Source organism: Silene latifolia, chromosome 5 (genome assembly GCF_048544455.1).
Source record: "Silene latifolia isolate original U9 population chromosome 5, ASM4854445v1, whole genome shotgun sequence".
Lineage (NCBI taxonomy): Eukaryota > Viridiplantae > Streptophyta > Magnoliopsida > Caryophyllales > Caryophyllaceae > Silene > Silene latifolia.
The window spans coordinates 87,952,604-87,972,364 of record NC_133530.1 but is presented as its reverse complement, the minus strand read 5'-3'; the positions used below and the strand labels follow the sequence as shown (position 1 = coordinate 87,972,364).

At 34.3% G+C, this 19,761-nt stretch overlaps 2 protein-coding genes across 2 annotated transcripts; both read right to left on the bottom strand.

Annotated features, from left to right (window-relative positions):
• Positions 1-1,634: 1,634 nt before the first annotated feature.
• On the bottom strand, positions 1,635-9,097 carry LOC141656226 (uncharacterized). Its single transcript, XM_074463065.1, has 10 exons — positions 9,011-9,097; positions 8,532-8,914; positions 7,583-7,640; positions 7,163-7,474; positions 6,951-7,072; positions 6,799-6,856; positions 6,618-6,715; positions 6,491-6,522; positions 6,269-6,333; positions 1,635-2,146 (listed from the first exon to the last, which is right to left on the bottom strand). Exons 1-10 carry the CDS (start codon positions 9,017-9,019, stop codon positions 1,865-1,867), a joined length of 1,419 nt encoding a protein of 472 aa, XP_074319166.1. The 5' UTR covers positions 9,020-9,097; the 3' UTR covers positions 1,635-1,864.
• Positions 9,098-11,469: 2,372 nt separating this feature from the next.
• On the bottom strand, positions 11,470-13,889 carry LOC141655721 (uncharacterized). Its single transcript, XM_074462786.1, has 4 exons — positions 13,409-13,889; positions 13,019-13,237; positions 12,491-12,621; positions 11,470-12,375 (listed from the first exon to the last, which is right to left on the bottom strand). Exons 1-4 carry the CDS (start codon positions 13,887-13,889, stop codon positions 11,470-11,472), a joined length of 1,737 nt encoding a protein of 578 aa, XP_074318887.1.
• Positions 13,890-19,761: the final 5,872 nt, after the last annotated feature.

Here is a 19,761-nt window from a genome sequence, read left to right as displayed (position 1 = left end):
TTTATGAAAAACACAATTCATGGAATTATTCAATTCTTTAGATTTATTTTAATATTAGTTATTTTTTAGAAAAATCCGTGAGATATAAATCTAAAATCTATAACTAATGCACTAAAAATTAAAAGGCCTATATTTACCGCGCATTTGCGCGGGATCTACACTAGTTAAATATTATTAAGTTGATTGTTAAATTCTGTATACAAAGCGATTTAAAAAAAACGCGCTTTCGCACGGGATCTACTCTAGTATTAATATTAATGCATTAATATTATTATTTTTTTTATTATAAAAAATTAAAAATGCAATTTTTATTATTCAGTTCAGCCTCATTCAACTCAATTTAATTCAACTCAGCCTCATTCGGTTCTACTAACTCGGAAAAAATAGGGCCTTATTGTCTATAACATCTTTTGGTCATTCATAAATCCACTTTAATTAACACTAAAAAGAGTTCAATTGAAGACACTATGATGAGAGAATACGAACAACTCAGCCTTGCACCATATTTTTTTTTTCGGTACATAGCCTTGCACCATATATTGATGTGAGAATTTGCGGGATAAAATGACGTGGTTTTATGGAAATTTTCTGGTGTTACGTAAACACCACATCACTATAATGACGTGGTGTTACAAACCAATAAAAATGGCTCAAAGTCAACCCCATTTTAAGAAATAAATAAATCCAGCAAGCTATTTTTCTGAGATTCTTTAACTTTCCTCAGGAAGCTTTTGCAATTATTTTTTAAATTGATTAAATTGTAATATGGTCCCTGCACAAGTACAACCACTGCCAAAAATTATATGAGCATCATGAATGCTGTTCGGAGACATTTTACTTCAAAGACTAATATTCCCTCCAAATCATCATTACATTGACGAAAAACTGAACTATAAATTGTTATGAATTAATAGTTAATAGAAATTTCGGTATAAATCCCGGTATAAATTGAGCTAAAAAAACTCTTTATTAATTTGCTTCTAAAACAAGATGTGCCACTCTTCCAACTACTCCATCATTAAGAGCTCTTGTTCTACCGTTTCCTGCAAAATTGAAAACCAAAAATATAAGATCAAATGTTTCAAGAAACAAATTTGTGTAAATTTAGAAGTAAGCTATAAGAACCAAAAGTATAAAATTTATCTATTAATATACTGATTGTTCTTTACCTTGTTGATTTTTATCTCTTCTCAAGGGCCCCTTGAAGTCTAGCATTAGATTCACCAACTGGTCTTCTTTTAGTCGGGTTCTTCACTTGTGGAACATGATTTCCATTGCTACTGATTTCACCATTTCCATCGTCATCTGAGTTCGAGGAACTACCATCACTAGATATTTTTCTGCAATCTCCAACCCCGTTTGAATCTAAAACACTTTGATTTATGGCCTTATAAGCTTTGTGCATCAAATAACTTCTTTGAAGTGTCACAGAAAGTTTCGGGACTGCTTCATTCAAGCTAGCATCTCCAACTATCCTCGCTCCTTTTTTCACATCTTTGGTCAATCTCTTAAGTATATACTTTGATGGAATTGTACTCGTTCCATGTAGGTTTAAAACTTTCAAGGCGTGACAACATAATAAACCTTTGGACTCATATTTCTTACATGAACATGTCACCGAACAACACAACGGATTAAACTTAACAACGAATTCAACCATTTTATTTCAATAAGTTGTTCTCATCGATCGATTCACGATACCTAGAGCAGAAATACTTTTGAAATAATAAGAATGCACAACATTTTGTTTGTTCAAGATCACAATCTATACTTGAGTCACAACAAAACATCCACACGACATCACTTCTAAAACTCGAAACAAATCTTATAACAACAATACCACTCCCATAAATATCGAGTTCATTCATTTTAGCAGATGCTTGGCAAACTGTGCCCAGTGCGACAGCTTCGCAAATGAGAAGAAAGATTTCAGCTTGATCTCCAGCCCCACTTTGTTCTCCCAGCGTTTTATGGGAGTAAACTTGACAATCGGTTTTGCACTAGCCATGCTTGTACGTAACGACTGTTTGGAGGATATGATGGGAAACCTTAGGGGTAGATGCTTCCCTTCTTCCTGCTTGGAGAAAACGATGGGAAACCCTAGGGGTAGATGCTTCCCCCCTTCCTTCGATATTTTAGCAGTTGTCTGCAAAATCAAATCAATATTATCCAAAGAAATCCCAAATAAAAGACGGAAAAAAAAACAACTGTCTTCCTGGTCCTTTAAAACCCTAGCTTCCATAAACCACAGTAAGTCACTAAGGCTTTCCATTGATAATTAATCGATGGTAGGCCCCAAAATTGTTTTATATTTCAATCACCATCTGCAAATCTAGTGAAAATTGTCACTCATGTATGATTCCTAATTCCAAATCCATACCCACGCGTGAACCATACACCCCTTAATGAATCTCAAAACCCTTGTTTTCATCTGTCACATCAATCTCCCTCTCATTTTCATCTCACTCATGTCGGTTGTCTTTCACTTTCACATGTAAGTAACTAATTTACAAGTAAGTAACTAATTTACAAGTTTAATCTAGTGAAAATTGTTATTTACCACCCAGTATTTACCGTATTTTACAAATTACCACCTTGTATTTCGTTTACTACAAATAAAAACCTACATACACTCTATATATCTGAACTTCAACCATATTTCATTCCCGAACATCATTTAACATAACTCCCGACTCGTTAAGTTAATATACTATAGAAAGACCAAAATACCCAGATATTTTCCAGATTTTCTATTTAACTCAAATTGATTAATTTTTTTTTTAATTCAAAGTAAATGTATGACTTTAAGATTTTGTTTTTTGTAAACCAAATTCACCGTATAAATTTATGATAATAGACTGTTAATGTAGAAAATTTAAGAAGATATGTAAAAAAAAAGTTTTTTTTAAATATAATATATTAAATTATAGTAAATATATCAATACTATATATATTTCAGAATCAAGGGACTTCAATGTAATTAAATAAATTTATACAAATTAGTTATACTATATAGTTTTTAATTGATAGCAGTGTACCACGCGACTAAAATGTAAATATTATATAGTTTTGGTTGAAGTATAAAATTAGAGAATATCAAAATATGGTGATTTTCCTTAAAATAAACATGCCTCACTTATGTTATTAATTAGTATAATCGTATAATTATTATACAATTATTTAACATACACAAATATAGTATAAGTAGATTATATTTTGGAAGCTATTAAAAGGTAAATAAATCAAGCTAGATTTCAAAAGATATAATATTTTATTTATTTCGATTTAATTTAATGCATATATGTAATATATTTTTATAAATATATAACCTTTTGAAATTTATATGGCTAAATCGTAAAAGTAATTATGTTAGTAGTGAAAATAATTATACTAACATTGGATATAACAATATGTTAGTAATCACTCATTTGAATAGTTAAAGTAACTATATTAGCAAGGGGAGTAGTGAAAGTAATAGAAGCGACAACGGGAGTAGTGAAATTATCAATATTCATGCGGCACTAATGAAACTAATAATAACTACGGCTGGAGTAGTGAAAGTAACCGTAGTAATAGCGAATGTAATAAAAATAACAATACTAGCAACAAAAGAAAACATATATGAACAATTAGCTAACTAATCAATTTAAGTAAAATATTAATAGCGGTAGTAAATGTGTCTCATAATTTATTTCATCGTAATTTTAAGATATAACATAGAAAAGTATATTAAAGATAAATTTATGAATTGTTATGCAACTTTAAAGTAATTTTATTAAATTGAAAATAAATTTTAATGATAAATAAAAGTAGCTCGGGCGTAGCCGGACACCAATACTAGTAATTATTAATCATCATATCAAAATCAACAAACTTCCAAAATTTTCCATACAAACCTATTCCAAATTCCCTCCATGACTACTAATAGATTCCACCACATGTTGAAATTTAATTCGTGGTGTATTGAAAATCCTATACACTAAGTGTAACCGTAGCATCATCCGTATAATACAATGATACTATAAGGGTAATTGGCATCTTGCCTAGTTGTGGGCTGATCATTTGTCATCAATCAAAGCAAGTTATTTCTTTATTGTTTGCAAATTTGATAGTACTCACATTATCCTTTTATATTATTTCTTAAATATGTTCATTATTTATTTTCCTTGTATGCAACCTTTGATATACTTGTAGGAGAGTCTTATTTCTAAATGATATTATTGCAAATATAATTGTATATGATTGGTTGACGTTTCATATATTTATGAATATTTCCAGGTTTAGTTGCTTGATCGACTCCTACATCAGCGAAGTTAGACTGGATTTCCACTTGGTGGTGTTCAACTACTCTCCGTGATAGTTGCTCACTTTGGGTGGAACAAACTCAACGTTTAAACTAGCTTGTATATTTCCACAAATAGGATTATATATCCAGTTGTACCATAAGTATGGTACAACCAAGTATAAGAATCCGAGCTTACGTGTATTCTTTCTGAGCTAATTTAAATTTCATGTTTTTAATGTGTAAATGAATGAACTCAATATTTTCTAATAAAACTCATATTCTTTAATATAAAGCTCGGATACTTTGACACAAAGCTCAGGTTCTACACCGTACAACATATACAACTGGTTGTATAGTCCATGAATTAGTATATTTCCTATAACTTTTATAGATATAATAAATTGCATCAACTTGTATTATTTTAGTGAAGTTTGTATGTTTTTAGTATAAAGAGTTGGTATCTGAAATTTTAAGCGATATAATGAATTTTGTATTAAGGTTATTGACGAGAAAAAGATTCTGGAACCGGTAAAAGTATTTCTCTCTTTTAACGAATCAAACGAATTATCCATTCAAAAGCTACATGAAGATTCTTAGTTTACTAGGGTTATTTTTCGATTATCCATTTAAAAGCTATGAGAACATGCTGAATTGTTAGATCATGGTTTGAGATTCTTAGTTTACTAGGGTTGTTTTTCGATTATACCATATCCTTTGTAAGTTTTGTATATTTGGTCTATTAATTAATGAATTGTTCTTCTCTTACAAAAAGAAATGAAAAAAAAAAAAAAAATTAAGGGAAAAGGTTTCAAATAAGTTATACGGAGAACATTACAAGACGACTACTAAAAGTAAAATACTTGATAGTTCATTTTTCTAAAGCTGTTGAAGTGTTACCATACTGAACACCTATGTGTTATACACCTTGTTAGTTTCTAATTTTACAATGTTACACACAAAAAAAGGGTTCCATATAAATCCGTATAGAGTCGCCACACGATTTGCTATTAGGGCCAACAGCAATTACAAAAATTGAGCCACGATTCTAGCTAGGTTATAGCGGGAAATGCCCACTAAATAATACAGGAGCTTAAATTCATGTGAATTGCAAAATAGGTATGTTGTTTGGTTAGCCAATTCACATGAATTGGAAGTTCCCATAAATTTCAATTCCTCCATAATGGAGGAACTTGCCTACCTAGGGTGTAGGTAAGTGAGAATGCCTACATGAATTACACTTTCTTCATCCGCAAAAGTGGCAATTTACCCCCCTTAACTTTGTTCAATGGTGAAATTGGACCTCTTAACTTTCAATTGTAGCAATCAAGCCCCATAACTTTAACAAAAAGTGAAATTCAATCCCAATTTTTATTTTTCACTTAAATTTCAACAAAAAATTATTTTATATTTATATTATACAACTAATATTACATAAAAATTACTAATTTAAACTTTCTTAATTTATGTATAAGTTTAGCTATTCATCTAAAGAATAATTTTACATTCATCTATGTTAAACAAAATAAAAATGTGATACAATTTTATGAACTATTTTTACATTTAGAATAAATTGTCTAAAATTGTAAAATTATAAAAAATACTCGTTATTACAATTATAGATTGTATAAAATTTATAAAGTTCTAAAATTAAATTTTATATTTGATTAATTGGATTATAAAAATAAATTTTGGTGGAATTTCATGAAAAATCAAATAATGGGGTTAAATTTCACTTTTGACTAAAGTTAAGGGGCTTAATTGATACAATTGAAACATAAAGGGCCTAATTTCACCATTGAACAAAGTTAAGGGGGCAAATTGCCACTTTCGCGCTTTCCTCATAGCAACCAAACAATTTTTTGCAATTCACATGAATTTTAAATTCACGTGTTTTATGGCTTTCTAGGCAATACAAATTCCTATATGCAACCAAACAACTGCTAAGATGAAATGCTAGGAACAAACAAACAAACAAAACCTAACCTCAAGAGAGTCGTGCAAACTTGACATTGATGCTAACTTGTTTTCAATAGCACTATTTAGACGAGCTGCAAAGGAAATAAACAGCAAAGTTTAAGGCAATGCCCTTACCACCTCAACTTCCTCAAAATGAAATTGATTCATTATCATTATCACATATCTGCCTAAGCTAAAAGGTGTATATAAAGACTATGGTTAAAAGCCAAGTAACAAGTAACAAAATACCTGCACTCTGAGAGTCTAGACTGGGAATGAGCCTAGTACATCAAACACAAAAAATAAATAAATAAGCAGATGGCACACGGCACACAAACGAAAAGAAGAAGAAGAAGAAGAAGAAGACTGGTCGTACTTGTAAATATCAGTTCGATTGAAATCCTGTCTTCCCAATAAATCAGGCAAGAAAGAGAATACTTCGAATACTGGGCTTTTCTTCAATTGAGAAGTGAACTGATACATCAATCCATCAGGCTCAAGTTTAGAGAACTTTCAAAATGCACATAACAATTTAAAAGAGTTAGTTGTTTGCTAACATCATCCCAGTCGGGCAGCACATCATCAGCATATTTTACCGGGTCGGCTTCAAAAAATCTGAAAGGGAGGAGCTTGTGTAAAATACTAGCAGAAGAGCAACCGAAATCACTGTAAAATCGGTATTATATATATTTAGAGCGAATAGACAAACCTTAAATAATAATCAGTAGAACAAACTCCTGGCTTCTTGCGAGCAACTTCACGAAGGAAGAAATCCATTTCTAGATATGATTGATCATAACAGTCATAAGCTGTTTCCAAGTGAGGTATCACCTTTATTGAAGAAATGAGTGAAACTTAACTTATGGCATAGTAATGAATTAAGTACGCGAGTAAAAAAGAAGATGTGAGAGAAGAACATACACAAAATTGTTGAAGCCTTATATATGCAGCAAGCTGATGACCGACCATAGCAAAAATATCAAGCAATAGAGACATCTGTTGCTTTTCGATATCCTTATTATTATTCACCAAGGGATTCAATTCAAGCTTGAGCTCGCTCAACAAAGACGACTCACTTCCTTGAGATGATAAGAACAGCTCGGGAACAGCCATAAACAGCACAGCTAAGTTATTTACTTGGCCCTCGTGTGCATATTTGACAAATCTTTCCCTCACCCGTTTTGTATTTTGCATATTTAGTACAATTATCCTTATTACTTCCATGCTACACCTCTGTAACACTCATAATATACCTTTATAAGTTGGGTCTCATGGATACATTCAACAAATGAAAATAAAAATAAATAAATAAATAAATAAAAACAAGAGAAGAGGACAAACATGATGATAGAAAAGCCAGGTAAACATCTCAAAGAGTGATTTGCGAGAACCAGAATAACTGGATAATGTAAATGTATGAATATCAAGAGCCAAATTAGATTATATGAAAACGAAAACCGCAAAAGTGGTAATTAAGCCTCTTAACTTTGTTTAATTGTGAAATTAGGCTTTATAAGCTTCATTTGGAGCAACTGAAGCATCTTAAGTTTCACCAAAAGTGAAATTTAATCCAATTTTTAAAAAATTTCACAAAAATTTTAAGTAAAATATTTTATATTGCCATTAAACAATTTATTAAATAATAACAATTTACTAATTACAACTTTACAAAATTCTACATAATTTAATTAATTATTGAAGAACATTGTTACATACATATTTACAGCTTGATTGCTCCAAATGAAACTTATGGGGCCTAATTTCGAATCCATTTTTGAAATAATGCTCAAAAATAAAATATTTGTCGTTTTGAAAATATTTGTCAAAATGGTGTCCACGTAGGCTCGGAATTTCTAGACCTGAAACACACCACTATCAATGGCGTGTGTTTTGTGAAGGAAACACGCCATTAGCAGTGGCATGTCTTTACGACAAATTTTTTTCTCAACTGACAGAACTTTAAAAAATAAAAAGTAAAAAAAAATTATACATAGACACGCCATAGGGAGTGACGTGTCTGTTTTAGTCCATTTTTTAATGAAGTTTCTTTTCCTACTCATTATAAACACGCCATTGGTAGTGACGTGTTTTAGGTCCACAAATCCCGAGCCAACGTGGACACCATTTTGACAAATATTTTCAAAACCAACCCAAAACGACAAATATTTTATTTTTGAGCATTATTTCAAAAATAGATTCCTGACTAATTTCACAATTGCACAAAGTTAAAGAGGTTAATTACCACATCCGCATTCGCGAAAACGAAAGTAAAGGAGTTGATTTGAATTACCTGATATGGTCGAAGGCGAAGTCAAAAGGGGTGACATCAACATTATTGTCACCTCTATGAAGAAGAAAATTGGTCAATCTAGGAGCGTGGTAGAAAGTGGCAAAATGAAGAGGAGTGAATCCATCCTTGAATGAGTGTTCCATATCAATAATACCTTTAGTTTCACCATTAAAAACCGCAATAGCAATTTCCAGAGCGTCATATACAAAGATATCACGTGTAAAACAAGTTAAGGGTTGTTGTCTTAATTCTGGGAATCCGTCGTGTTTGATAAGCCTCATAAATTCATCTTTGTCATCATTTTGCAAGGCAAATTGCAACCTTTGAGACAGGTTGGGCTCCTTAGGGAGGGGTTTACACTTGAAACGTTGATAGATGATAGGCTAATAAGACAACATACAAAAAACAAAAAATCAGCAAACTAAGTTTCAAGTTGGGGGGAGTTCAATCAAATTTAGGTTTAGATAAGAGTAACGTACCTCGTTCATGGCAACTGTGAAATAAAAACAATAGGTGAACAGCACTGGAAACTCAAGAATTTTAACCTATGGGAAGGAGAGTTTGTTTGTGCTCTCAGACTTGAGATACGGCTAGACGCCTAGACCTATTAAACACGGGTTCGGTCGTTTCGAGTTCGGGTAAAATACGAGTTGAGTCCATCTCGGGTTTGTAAAATACGGGTTTATATGGGTCGGGTTTATACGGGTTTCAGGTCAGGTTTCGGATAAAAACGGGTTTGATTAACACTTTTTCTTTTTATCGCCCTAAAATTACTAATTTCGCCGGAGTAAAAGTCAAAATTACCCCTCTTATTAGTTCATTTTCATCAATTCCTTTCACCTCCCCTACTAGGCCACTATATCCTCTTTAACATTCATCATCATCATCATCATCATCATCATCATCATCATCATCATCCTCCTTTTAACAATATAGAAGAATGAATCAATCAATCTACAGACTTCCATAACTACGAGCAACCTAATCGACTAATCCCTTTACAATGAAATCAATAATATTAGCTACTGCCGGAAGAAGATGGCTTGGTGGTGACAAATTGGGTTTTCTAGGTTTGTTGGTGGTGATGTTATAGGTTGATACTCACGTGATACTGTAGTTGATTATGAATTGAAAATTTGAAATTGATGATGATGTCTCATGAATTATGCTTAATCGATTTTTATGATGAAGTATGTGGTTCATGAACTAATGATTGTTTAATATGAACTAGTTTAGATCTCGTGCAATATACGCACGGTATTTATAAAATTTTACTTTTTAGTGTAATCCGTATTATTTATGGATTTTAAATTAATAACTCACTTATTTTTTATGTTTCTCATCACTTTATTTTAATTTGAGCAATGAAAATTAAAATTGTAAAAAGTCATGAAATGAATATTTTAATAAAAAATTTCTTTTTACCAAGAAATTAATGATGTTATTTTTAAAATATATTTACTATTAACATTTTTTGTGCAACTTCTTATCATTAAATGTCAATGAATTTTTATATATTCAATTATTTAAAAAAAAAGTATACAATTTTTTTATCATATAATTATGGAGATAAATTTATGTATAATGTGAAATAATATAGAATATTTTAAATATTAAATTTATTAAAAGATTGTGTCATTAAAAGATTGTGAGATAATATAGGCTAAAAATACTACACTTTATTTTAGGAAATATTACTTAGGCGGGAAAAATAAGAGTTTCGCCTATTTATTTAGTAAATAGAGGATTGGAATGGTTGAGTGTAAAGAATTAATTAAAGTGTAAATCGTTCTTATTCATGATCGAAAATGTTTTCATTATCTAATCAAGTTTATGTGTTTATGATTTTGTGGAAAAATTATAAACAGTCGCAATAATCTTTTTTTAAAGGAATAGAGAGATAATGAGTGTTAAAATCGGAAAATTTATGTCATTTTTGGGCGACATTTAGGGTGTGTTTGGATAGTAAATGTGGAGGGAAAGGGAGGGGAGGGGGAAAGAGGGAAGGAAAAGGGAGAGAAGGGAAGGGGAGGGGGAATGAAGTGTGGTTGTTTGGATACAATTTTCCTCCAAATCTTGCCCATTGTGAAGAGATTTTGATTAGCCTTGGAGGAGGGAAATTGGATCCCTCCAAATCTCTCCCCCTCCATTTCCCTCTACCCTCATTTACTATCCAAATAAGGGTTTTAAATCCCTTACTCTCCCTCCCTTTCTTTTCTCTCCAAATCAGTCAATCCAAACACACCCTAGTAAAACTTGGGCGATAAAAAGCACTATCCTATGATGAATCCTCAACAAACCACCCTTATCTATAATTCCAATAATAAATACTAAACCCTAAAAAGACAAGTACTAAGAAAACTCCAAAAATAGAGACGGAAAAACGAATCTCACCAAAATGGAGACTTTTATTGATTAATTCATCATATTTCATACTAGTAATTGATAATAAATTAAACTATTTGAGGGGCTTACCATCGATCAATGGTCGATGGAAGCCCCAGATTTAATTGATGGAGGCTAGGGTATGAGAAAGTTTTAATTCGTAAAGATTTTTTAATTGACTTTTAAAGTTGTGATATCCCGAATTTTTTATTTTTAAACATTATTTTAAAAACATGATTCAACTTAAGTTCGCGATTCCTTTAAAGTTTAACTAGTTTTAAACCCGTGCAAAATTGCACGGGTATGTATTTGGGCCGGAATGAATTTTTTTTAATGTATATTTGTTTTTGCATTTCTATTGTACCTATCTAAATGGTCTAAATCAACAATGTACATAATTAATGTTTAAATTTGTTAAAAACATGTCTTCACATGCACTGCTTTATAAGAAAATAACGTAATCTAATATTGTCAATAAAAAATGCATACATACAAAACTTTACAATCGGATAAAAGAAAAATACATCTAATAATCAACTTTAACAAATGCAAGTTATTCTAAAAATTGAAAAATTTCGTGATACACTACATTAGTAGTCGTAGTAGAAGTACGCATATCTGAGTCACAAATTAAAATTTTCAAGCCTTCTTTTCGGGTGACCCTGGAAAGTGCGACATAAAGCTGGCCATGACTAAACACTGGTCTTGGAAGATAGATGCTGACCTGAGATAAAGACTGGCCTTGACTCTTGTTTATCGTCATTGCAAAACAAACAGCGATGGGGAATTGTCTTCTACTGAAACGTACCGGAAATTTACTGGTGTCCGATGGAGTAAGTGTTAGTCGAGCAATATGCACTCTATCACCTTTATGACTACCAGTTAAGACAGTACATCTTATCACGCGTTCCCCCAGATCCGTCACAATTAGTCTCGTGCCGTTACACAACCCACGTGATTGATCAATGTTTCGCAGAAGCATCACCATAGCACCGACCTTCAACTTCAACTGGTGATTCGGGAGTCCGGCACATTTAATACTGTTGAGGAATTCAATAGAGTGAATGTCACCGCCACCTGTACCTCTGTCATCACTACACACCTCATCGGAGCTTAAATAAATTCTCTCATCCTTTTCAATAAGCGACAACACATATTCATTTACTGATTCAACAATCTCGTGAGTAGGGGCCAGGATTGCCCTTTGTTGGAGATATTCCGGATTCCACAATTGTGCTAGCAGATCCGGATAAGTGACATCTACTAATGTCTTAATAGGATTCGTCACATCCTGAATTAGTAAGTCGGCTGGTAATTCTAGATCAACTTCTCCATCATTTTCACCGCCTGCTATACCATCTCCAATCTCCAAGAGCCATTCGGAGAATTTTCGTAACTCCTCAACATTGTCAGTTGAACTACCAACTTGCAATCGCATATTTTTGGTCAATCTAAGTACCTATAAGTGGTATAAGTTTTAAATTATATAAATACAAAGACGATTGACAAAAATAAATTAACTAAGACTCACATAAAACGGTAATATTGATATTTAAAGAAAGAAATATATATACCTTGCGTAAAGACCATAAATACGATGAACACGGGGATGCAGCCACAACATCTGCTCTACTTCCTTTTGAAACAACCGGTAATGTCCTCTCTAAAATCACCCCGAATACCACAACTTTCCCACCAAACGGCACTTCAAAGATTTCCCACGTCCAAAACACGCATAACATCTTTTAAACTTTTATCAAGGGCCTCAAAGCAATGCCTATGAGTCATCGGTGCTTCATCCCATATTATGAGTTTAGCACGTATCAAAAGTTGACTAAATCACTCACGGGCTTAATTCGGGAGCATATGGAATCCTCCGTTACATTAATGGAAATTCCAAACTGGAATGAGCCGTTACACCACTGGTATCAATGTTGCCGCAATTCCACTTGACGCAACACCCACAACAATATCGCCCTTACTCCGAAACAGCACACAAGGCTCTCCAAAGGAAAGTTTTCCCAGTTCCACCATATCCATAAACGAAGAACACACCTCCTTTGTTATTTAAAGCGACTTCCATCACTTCATTATACACCAACCTCTCGCTTTCGTCGAGGTCATTGAAGATAACTGAATCTCATGTTCTTCACTCAAGGACTGTCTATCGTACGACAACGCATCCATGACTAAAGTATTTCGATGATGTGTCGTTGCAGACATGTCTGGGAACGGCATCCCCTCAAATCGACGAAGTGAACTACCATTTATTTGAAGAGAATTTTCAATATCAATAAGTGCATAATTTTGCAACTCTTCATCTGAAGTGTAAATCGTGGTTAAAAAAGTTGCAATATTATCTATGTGATTTTATATACTGCAGCAATCAATTAATAGAATAGATGAAGGTAAGAATGCGAAATATGAAGAATTGTTTTAAAGTTGTTCTAATTAAAATAGCGGTAAATGTTTACTATTAAATGAAGACACACCTTGATTGTTAAGAATAGTTCGTTGCCTATGAAGGATGTCGTCCGATAGCGGATTGCCAAGTTTCGTCCCACACTCGCTCGGCATAGACAACGTGCCACAAAATAATAACGTCGCGAACAAATTTCTCAAGTAGAAGCGGACCCCAATCACCGCTTCGTTGATAGCTGCAATATACTCTCGATCATCACCAATTAATCCCAATGCATAGCATGCTTCTCTAAATGTCGGATGAACAAAGTGATTCACAGTCCTAATATCCTCAAAACATTTTGGTCCCTTAACGTGATTCAACATTACTCTCATGAAATACAATTCACCACATTGCGGGGGAACGTGAACCAACCTACCAATTGTAAATCCTTTTTTTCCTAAGGCTCCATTGTTAAGTTTCTTTTTCCAAACAAATTTGGTTGGAAATTCACAGTACAATAATTCTTTAGCAACCTGCATCTCTTCTACTGTCGAATTATTACAGCCCATCCAATTAAGAAATTGTGACACTCCGAGCGAAGTCTTTTCTACGACCTCATCAACCCAATCATCATCGTGGAAGACAATAGGTTGCTCATCCGGAAGATGGTATTGTAGCCTTTCAACAAACAGGAGTTACGTAGTGGATATCAAACCCAAAAATTCTCCAAGCGGCTTCACATGCAGAGAGATATCGACAATCGTAAAATCTCTTAATCTCATCAAATCGACCAGGGTCCTCCTCATTACGTCGTGTATAAGACGACTGCATTGTAACTCGATCAGAGCCCTTGTTAATGTACTTAAATAGGTACTTTATGGATCTAGATTGATTACACCATTCCACATTGATATGAGCCCGATATTTCAACAACAATCGAGAGTTATATGGAATGACAAAATCATTTCCAGGGGGGCACATCATCTTTAATCACCGTAACTCCTTTCTTGCTTCTCTTGTATATAGGGTACCCATCACCGTCAACCGTTGTTCTCTCGGTGCACGGCTTTGGGTAATATTTTGAGCATTTGCCTCCTACCATACACGGACATGAGGGCTTTGCTTTACCACACGGTCCATGAAGCATATACTCGCAAACAACACTATGTAAGACGGATCTCGTAGTCGGATCGGGAATCTCCGCGGAAATGATTTTGTCGACATCTGCGGCTGTAGGAAATTTGTCCTCCCGATGTAGGAACAATACTATATGGGCATGAGGGAGTCCACGTTTTTGAAATTCAATAGTATACACGACTGCAAAAAACACGTTCATAAATGTCATTACATTTTTCTACAGTAATGCTATGTCAGAAACGATATATTAAAATAAAAGATTAGCAATTGGTAGTACCTCCTCGCGCTCTTCCAAAAATATGCCGATCCTTTAAGTCCCTAATCAACTCATCAAGCTTCATTTTAAATACGCGACAGACAATATCTGGACGATCCTCGGGTCGCAAGCCTCTTTTAGAAACAAATCGTACTATTTCCGACCACTTTGGATTACAGGTGAAAGTGATGAATAAATCTGGATAACCAAACCACTTACAAATAGTCATGGTATCGAGGAAATTTGCTTTTTTCCAGTTGTCACCTCCGGGGAAAGAAGAAGGCACGATAAACCGAGTACCCGCCGAAGATGGCTCAACATCTCCTCTTCCAACAGCATTTGAGAGGTTCTTATAATTATCAACTCGAAGTCGATCTTGGTTAAAACGAATGAAATTGAGCCTATGCGATTCGACCAAAGATATAACAATCAACTAAAAATTGGTGGAATGCCTTACCGGATAATAAGATCGTTGGAAATTCAACATCCGGTGGTCTCTCTATAAGATGATAAGCAAACCACTCCCTACACGTTGTTTCTTCACGTGGTTGGTCACTCGTGCTAACACCAATAGAAGAAGCACTATGTAGGATACCCGGCCTATACCCATCTTCTCCGGATGGAATTAACAAAGGATATTGTAAGGGGGTGTATAAAGGGTGCAACTCGGATATCCGCCGTAAACCACCGCACGACCTTCTCACAATAATATCTCGCTTCTCCATATGTGGACCAATATCCCCCTCAATTAAAGCCGCTACCCTGAAATCGTTTGGAAGATTATAAGTTCTTCCATCACTTGATCTCCTTGAAATAAGTTTGATACTCACTTCATCGTATGTATTTACAAATTCCGTCTATCCCTAACCTTCCTAAATGTCTTTGCAATTGTATTGTGAGAGTCAATCATATTTTCCAACAATCGTATTAACTCGTCATTGAACCTTGATGGATCCCCTGGACTACAATTAAAAATAAAATTATTGACTACGAAAAAAAATATTATACTCTACAAAAAAAAATTTATTACGGAAAGGAAATATATTTACCTAATGGCATTTTTTCGATTTTGAACTTCCTCTTCCGTGTCATATATGTAAAGTTGACAGAACTTTGGCCTTGCATCTCCGGTCGGTACCAAAGTCCCTATCCGATGACAATTTTGACCTCCCATCCTAAACGTGTACGGTCCTTTACCTTGATTGATGGAATGATCGATTTTACCGCCCATAGAAGTGAATGAGAACATCGAGTTATAAGCTCTAATGTTTTCTCTATAATGGTTGCTAAATCGATCTGACGACTTGGTCAACAACAACTTTATAAGTTCAAAGCGTCTTTGTAGAAATGCGAGTTCAACTTTTCCATCGAACAACAAAGTGAGAACTTAGGACGTCTTGTACCACGTCTTTTATCTTTTCTCTCATCAAACCACATCAACGCGTGACATTTCTCGCACTCATATTCGCATCACCACGGTCCCAATAGCCTTCCCATGCTAAACAATTTTGAAAACAAAATTCATAAATTAAGAATTAAAAATTAGACTACAACAACAAAAGCATGTTGCAATTCAAATTAAAAAATAAAAAGTAATGATTGAACTAACCATCATTATTTAACGGCACAGAAGTATTTTGCTGAGTTCTCGAAGATTCTCCATGTGAATAAGATGCATTAAAAACACAACTATCGGATGATTGTTCAATTCGGTTTCTGAAGGAATCACTTCTTTGAAAGTTTCACCATATTCAAGCACATAGATCTCTCACTAAGCGCTCAACAACATCGGTCGGACTACATATAAGTTCTACACAACGTTTTTAATAAAAATTAAGAATGTCACAAACATTAATACGTGTTAAATGTAAAAAATTAAATTTAGATATATACCTGTGACGTTGGAGGTTACTGGTGTAAAATTGACCGTTTTTGGAGAAACGTCACTATGAACATTACCAACACGTTTGTTAGACACTCGCGACTGTCTTTTTTCTCTTGCCATTCTCGCTCGTAACTGATTAGGCGTTAGAATAACAGTGTTGGCATATGATGGAGTAGGATCATTAGAAACGTTACTTGCCGGGGTTCTTATCGCTAACTGTTCACTTACGATTGTTCTTCTGCTTCCATGACATGGGGTATGAGAAACTGAAATGTTCACAATTGGTACTACCGTAATATAAATTTGTAAAAACAACAAATGGAAAAGGATATAAATTAATATTCAAAAACTTTAATATATGTATTGAAATATTAACAATTACAAATAAAGAAGTACCGTTCGTAATGTCACATAGCGGTACTCGAGGATTTGACATTGATTGTGGCGTATTGTCCGTAATCATCAAGTTTCTTTGTGCTGTCTGAACTCCTATATTGGTAAAGCATAACGGCATAGACAAATTATGTCAAACGTTATATTATTATGTACAATTTAACAACGTAAACTACGTGGACCGTATATAAACACATCCCGAACAAAAAAAAAAAGACACACAATATCAAACATGGATGCATTTGTTATTAATACCCGTGTAACTACGTGTAATAACCCGACCCAAAAAGACACACAATACCCGTGTTTTTTGGAGAGGTCCACGTTTGTAATGGGCCCGTATACAATCCTCTCTAAATGTATTTGGGCCACATAAATTTGGCCCAACCCAGGGTGAAAATGGGTCAAGGTTAATATCGGCACAAATACATACCCAAATACTTAGGTTTTAGATATAACCTAGTTTAAAACCCGTGTAAAATTGCACGGGTATGTATTTGGGCCAGAATGAATGTTTTTTTATGTATATTTGTTTTTGCATTTCTATTGTACCGTTTGGCCATTAGGGCACCGTATGTGTCTAAAAAATGTTTGGCCCAAATAAGGAATGGGTTATGGACAATTATTGTACCGTTTGTATATACATTTAGACTAATACCGGCCCCAATGTATTGTACCGTTTTTTTACTAAATTAATAACCCGACCCAAAAAGACTAAAAGTGAACATACCATTAGTGGATTGTATTGTACCTATCATTAATACCCGTGTAACTACGTGGACCGTATATAAACCAATCTTCTTAAGTAACCCGTCCACTTTGAAGCCCATAACCCATTTCTTATTTAACCCTAATTCAATCCACATTATATAAACCTATCCCCCCCACCAAACCCTAATATTTCCGTCTCCCCTTCATTCTTACATGCCTCCGCCTCTCTCTCTCACTCCTCTCTCTACTTCACTCTCTGAATACATCTTCAACACCACCATCCACCATGAATCCCTAACTTTCATCTTTAAACATTGCTTACTACCATCCCCTCCGTCGTCCTCCCTAAATCCGATTCCCAACCCTTGAGCCTCCTACATCTTCTTATCGGCGTTATGGATGGTCTTCTTAGGAGCATTTTTTGAAGATCTACTAATCGTATGTTCACTTTTAGTATATGCTTTGTTATTTCCGCCGATTTGTAAAGTAATTACAAATTTTAATCGATTTTTTTTTTAAATGGTTGTTTATTTTCTTTCATCTATGAATTTTCTGAGTTATTGATAATTAAAAATCGACATATAATTTTTTTTTAAAAGATTAATTTCATTACTTGCTTTTTTACAATGAGATTTATTAGATCTGTAAGTTTATATGATGCACATGCTGTTAATTATTTTATATTATTTTTTCTTAATATTTTTTGCAATTTTTTTCGTAATATAGATCTGTTAAATACGGATCTCATTAATGCAATATAAGATCCGCGTTTTGTTTTTGTTCATTTTTATGCCGCTTAAAGATGATGTTCAATACATGCCGATATTGATTAAATATTAATGCAAAATAAACATTTATCCTCGCATGCAGATTCATATTCATATTACTGATGCTCTATTTCGATATATTATAAACTGATCTGTTGATAGTGAGTTCCTTGATTGCGTTTTTTAACACTTTTTTTTTTAGATCTATGACTATAATGACTTAGAAATGCTATTAACAATATTTTTTAAAAAATGAATTCAATCTGTTTTTAGATGTTACATTTTTTTTAATGGAGTTTTTATGTTAGTCTTGATAAATTATCTATATTATTGAAAATAATGGTTAAAAATCTGGAAATTTGAGTATAGGATCTGTTGTCATTCAAGATTGCTGTGTTTTTGTTGTTGTCACAAATTAAAACCCTAGATTCATTAATTAAAATTACATGTTGCCTACAACCTTGCCTAAAATTGGATTCAAATCAGCAAGGGTTTTAACCTGACCCACATCAAAACGGGTTTTAACCTGACCCACATCAAAACGGGTTTTAACCCGGCCAAACCTAACACGGGTTATAACCCGACCCAATCCAACCCGGGTTATAACCCGACCCAATCCAACCCGGGTTATAACCCGACCCATGTCAACACATTTGGACTGACCCATTTGGACTGACCCATTTACATGTACTGACCCATTTACATGGACTTGACTCAAATACATGGACTTGACCCATTTACATGGACTTGACCCATTTACATGGACTTGACCCAACCTGGACTTGACCAAACCCGACCCAATCCAACCCGGGGTTTAACCCGACCCAATCCAACCCGGGGTTTAACCCGACCCAATCCAACCCGGGTTATAACCCGATCCAATACGACCCGGGTTATAATCCGACCCAATCCAACCCGGGTAATAACCCGACCCAATCCAACCCGGGTTATAACCCGACCCATGTCAACACATTAGGACTGACCCATTTGGACTGACCCATTTACATGTACTGGACTCAAATACATGGACTTGACCCATTTACATGGACTTGACCCAAATACCCGGACTTGACCCAAATACCCGGACTTGACCCAAATACCCGGACTTGACCCAACCCGGACTGACCCAACCCGGACTGACCCAACCCGGACTGACCCAACCCGGATCGACCAACCCGGATCGACCTAACCCGGATCGACCCAACTCGGATCGACCTAACCCGGATCGACCCAACCAGATCGATCCAACCCGGATCGACCCAACCCGGATCGACCAACCAGATCGACCAACC